Source organism: Ammodytes marinus (genome assembly GCF_949987685.1).
Source record: "Ammodytes marinus genome assembly, contig: scaffold_411, whole genome shotgun sequence".
Classification (NCBI taxonomy): domain Eukaryota; kingdom Metazoa; phylum Chordata; class Actinopteri; order Uranoscopiformes; family Ammodytidae; genus Ammodytes; species Ammodytes marinus.
The window spans coordinates 17,501-22,500 of record NW_027648034.1 but is presented as its reverse complement, the minus strand read 5'-3'; the positions used below and the strand labels follow the sequence as shown (position 1 = coordinate 22,500).

General features: G+C 40.9%; 1 protein-coding gene across 1 annotated transcript in view; it reads left to right on the top strand.

Moving 5' to 3' along the window:
- The window catches only part of LOC307271160 (lysophospholipid acyltransferase 2-like), a gene marked incomplete at both ends in the record, with an annotated part of 3,605 nt that extends 3,138 nt beyond the window's left edge, over nucleotides 1-467 (top strand). Inside the window, one exon of the mRNA XM_080055031.1 lies at nucleotides 329-467. Within this exon, the coding sequence (XP_079911157.1) occupies nucleotides 329-467 (139 nt within the window). The remainder of the gene's footprint in view (nucleotides 1-328) is intronic.
- Nucleotides 468-5,000: the final 4,533 nt, after the last annotated feature.

Genomic DNA, 5,000 nt, shown 5'->3' with positions numbered 1-5,000 from the left:
ATCTTGCCTCTTGCTTTTATATCCGTCTCATCCCCGTTTGTTTTCATATGGAGGCTTCATCGATGTGACGTCACTTCACGTGCGCACTGGATTGTGGGTCAGAATCGCCCAAATAGGATGCAGTTTTCAACACTAACAATCTTGGCCGCATGAAGTAGGACATCCGGGTACTTCTAACCATCCTAAATCTGGCCACAAGAATCGGGACATCCTAAATCTTTTTTCTACCAAACTATATAGTAGAAAGTATGCGATTCAGAACGCAACCTAAGTGTTCATTCTTCTATGGTCACAGTTCTGTCTAATATGCATCTCCCCCTATCTGCAGGTCTTGGTACTGCTGCCTTCATCTCTTCTGTCTTCTTCTGGCCGTGGCTCTGCCCGTCAAACCCACAGAGCGCCGCCGCCCCCTAGAGGATACACACAGTATCACGCCACAGACCACACACAGCCACACGACCACATGAGGGGAAAGAAAAAACTATCCAAAAGTGACCATTTTGGATTTCACATTACTAACTTTGTACAGAGAGAGATAGAGTGCAGAGCGGACCCTTTACTCCCTACCTGTCTGTCTGTTTATCTACCTGTCTGTCTGTCTACCTGTCTGTCTGTCTGGCTGTCTGTCTGTGTGCCTACAGATACACAGTGGGGGGGGTTTACTATTAAGACACTTATTCAACAAAAAAAAAAAAGGGAAAAACTTTATTGTTTTGGATTCACTGGACAAAACGGGTGACAAACGATATCTTTGTGTTTACATCTCAACCGGGACGTAGAAACTGCCGGGATTCTGTCGCCGAAAAACCACAGAGGACCTTACTGTGGGTCAGCTGTAAGGATGGAGGGTCCACAGGATATGTAGAGAGAGAGAGAGAGAGAGAGAGAGAGAGAGAGAGAGAGAGATACATATATATAGTATATACTAGGCCTATGACTTCACATGGAGCGGCTGATGTGTACAGGAGTGTGTTTACGTCCCTACAGCCTGTTGGTCCCACGTGTGTGTGTGTGTGTGTGAGTGTGTGTGTGTGTGTGTGAGTGAGTGAGTGAGTGTGTGTGTGTGTGTGTGTGTGGCTGTGAGTGTGTGTGTGTGTGTCACTCCTATTCGAACCTCTCCCTGTCCCCTAACCTTAACCCTATCCACCCAGCTGTGATGCCAGAAACCTAATCGCACACACACACACATACACACACACAGCCCACAGAATACAAAATGTCGCTGCCAAATGTGTGTAATGTTAACTCAATGGATGACCAGAGAAAGTTGATTATATGATGTGAGAGTGAGTTGAGGGGATATGTAGGACGCATTGGGGCCGCCAGGAGGAAAAAATTAATGAATAATTTAAGTTAAGTTAAAGGCCTACTTCACCGGTTTGAATATGAAGGTGTATTGAATTCTGAGATCCTATGTAGTATAAATGTGCGAAAAAAATTAAAATCGGTTCATCCTAGCCTGAGAAAAGGCAGAAAGAGTGTTTTTTTAACCCTATACTTCTCTTTCTCGTGACATCACAGAAAGAGAAATATAGGGTTAAATAAAAACTTTGTAAATATTACTGTGATGTCACAGTAAAAGACATCACAGCAATATTTACAAAGTAAACACCATATTTCTTTTCAGTGCACACACACAGTACAGACAGGTAGTGGATCATGAGGAGATATTCACTGATTTTGATTAAAAAAAAGTGATTTTGACGACTAGCGTTCTCCAGAAACACTGACTGCACCTTTAAATTAAAAAAAAAAAAATCCTGAATTTTTCTAATTTTTTTCTCGTAAAATTTTAACTTTGATCTCAAAATATAATTAATTATATTATTATATTATATTATATTATTATATTATATTATTATTATATTAAATATAATTTTTCGTCCTCTTCGCGGTGGCCCCCATACGCCAGTGAATAAACGAACAAATGAACAAACGAGCAGGAAAAAGGGAAAAAAACTTTGTCGTCCTGTCCAGATCTCCCAGACCGCAGCATCGCAGTATTCATAGGAGAAAAGTGCCAATGGTTATATTCCACTCAGTCGCCTTAGTTTCTATCAGTGTTTACTCTGGTTGTGTTGGAAAAGCCCTACTGACGTCCTACTCATACTAACGTCCTACTCATACTGACGTCCTACTCATACTGACGTCCTACTCATACTGACGTCCTACTCATACTCACGTCCTACTCATACTAACGTCCTACTCATACTCATTTTGACGTCAATTTTAGTCTGTTGTGGTTGTGTATGCGAGTTTGTGTAGGAGGGAGATTTTGTGTATGGAATCGATAGGTTATACTTTTCCTACTCAACCGCCCCCACAATGCATTGCGTCTTTTCATACGACACGGAACGTTTTTTCTTAAAAATTCTTTATTGCTTCTGTATACTTCAGTGTAAACAGTCCGACGCACCTCGCATACACTGTGGATGGTTAAGTAGGCAGTATGTAGTATGTACTTGTTGAGTATGTAGGAGGGAGGACGTTAGTAGGGCTTTTAGTATGTAGTATGTACATGTTGAGTTGAGTATGTAGGAGGGAGGACGTTAGTAGGGCTTTTACAACACAGCCTGTGTGTTTGTGTGTGAGCCATGTTTACATTTGTACAAGTAATTTCTTTTTATTCTTCAAAGTGTTATTTGTGTGTGTGTGTGCGTGTGCGTGTGCGTGCGCGTGCGTGTGCGTGTGCGTGTGCGTGTGTGATGCCAAGACAGTGGTGTGAAGGAGATTAAGAAGGGAAATGCCTGGTCAAATCTTAAGAAATAAATCAACTCAGACCAACCTAGCCTCTGTAAACCTAGCCCTGCTTTCCGAATCGCATACTATTTATTTTTTCTATTCTACATACTACATCTGACGATAAAAATAATCTAGTTAGGATGCAGTAGGCATACTATTGGGATGTACTTTACTCTCTTATTTCATCCTAACATGGCGCCTTGATCTTGCCTCTTGCTTTTATATCCGTCGCATCCCCGTTTGTTTTCATATGGAGGCTTCGTCGATGTGACGTCACTTCCGGTGCGCACTGGATTGTGGGTCAGAATCGCCCAAATAGGATGCAGATTTCAACACTAAAAATCTCGGCCGGATGTAGTAGACATCCGGGTATTTCTAACCATCCTAAATCTGGCCACAAGAATCGGGACATCCTAAAAAAAATTCTACCGTACTAAATAGTAGAAAGTATGCGATTTGGAACGCAGGGCTAGCCTCTGTTAAAGGTGCAGTGTGTAATATGACATCATCAAGAAAGTTCTAGAATGTAACACTCCCTGGGTAACCCCACCCCTTTTGAATAATAACAGAAGCTACAGTGGCCTTCAAGGACAAGAACAATTCTAAATTTTAAACAATGCACCTGTTGACATTCCAACTATGACACTTTCAAGATGGCGGCACTAGGCCTTGGTCCAAAATATGCAGAAATATGGACATATATGAGACCCTTTCTAAGGGAAAAAATAATAATTCAAATTTTTTTTTCAGCTATTATGCACTAAATTAAACGTACTTATGGATATTTTAATTACTTTCTACAAAATCTGCTAGGAAATAAAACCCAAAATTCACTGCAGGTTTAACCTAGCCTCTGTTAACCTAGCCTCTGTAAACCTAGCCTCTGTTAACCTAGCCTCTGTTAACCTAGCCTCTGTTAACCTAGCCTCTGTTAGCCTAGCCTCTGTTAACCTAGCCTCTGTTAACCTAGCCTCTGTTAACCTAGCCTCTGTTAACCTAGCCTCTGTTAACCTAGCCTCTGTTAACCTGGGCGGAAACAGTACAAATCAATCTATGATATCAGAGTTGGGGTTGGATATAATATGGCAACGATCATAGTTTCTATAGAACGTTTTGAGGGAGAACTGCTGTGATTGGTTCAGAATACTTATTGTGTCATAAGAACCAGAGCAAAGCCCATAGCCTCATCTAAAGTGAATCTTCTGTAAAGTTGATCAAACTTGAATGACAATATCTTTAATGTGGATTGATGAATATGCCTATAACTCTTTTCAGATGCTTTACTGTCATGAAACTAACTCCCACACATTACAGAGTGATTTGGGTTTACAAATGTTACATGTTTGTGGTTATTGTTAAAGGCCTACTTCACCGGTGGGAATATGAAGGTGTATTTGAACTCTGAGATCCTATGTAGTATAAATCTGCATTTTTTTTTTAGAAATCTGTTCATCCTAGCCTGAGAAAAGGCAGAAAGAGTGTTTTATGGTCTCACTGTCTAAACCCTACATTTTCCCATGTGTGACATCACACACAGTACAGATGGTGAGGAGATATTCACTGATTTTGACAGCAGGCGTTCTCCATTTTTAAGTATTTTCACTAAAATTAAGTCAAAGTATAGTTCAACATTACCGTGGCTGTAATGCTAATTTCCTGTTAGCGTGTCAATGGCGTTTTCCATTATGTGTTAGCATCGAGCTAGCAGATTAAGCGCTCGTTTTTATGCTAGTTATGCTAGCTGTGCAGGAATCATTCTGTCGTTTTAATGACACAGTATTGTACGTTGAATCTGCTTTATAGTTTGAAATGTGTTTTATTTTATGTATTTCAGTTTCACAAAATATCTTCTAACGAGTCTCTCTGTGTGTGTGTGTGTGTGTGTGTGTGTTTCTCTCTCTCTCTCTCTTTCTCTCTCTCTGTCTGTGTGTGTTTCTCTCTCTCTCTCTCTCTCTGTGTGTGTTTCTCTCTCTCTCTCTTTCTCTCTCTCTCTCTGTGTGTCTGTGTGTTTCTCTCTCTCTGTCTGTGTGTGTGTGTTTCTCTCTCTCTCTCTCTCTTTCTCTCTCTCTGTCTGTGTGTGTTTCTCTCTCTCTCTCTATCTTTCTCTCTCCTATCTTTCTCTGTCTCTCTCTGTCTTTCTCTCTCTGTCTGTGTGTGTTTCTCTCTCTCTCTCTCTCTCTCTCTCTCTCTCTGTCTGTCTGTGTGTTTCTCTCTCTCTCTCTCTCTGTCTGTGTGTGTGTTTCTATCTCTCTCTCTCT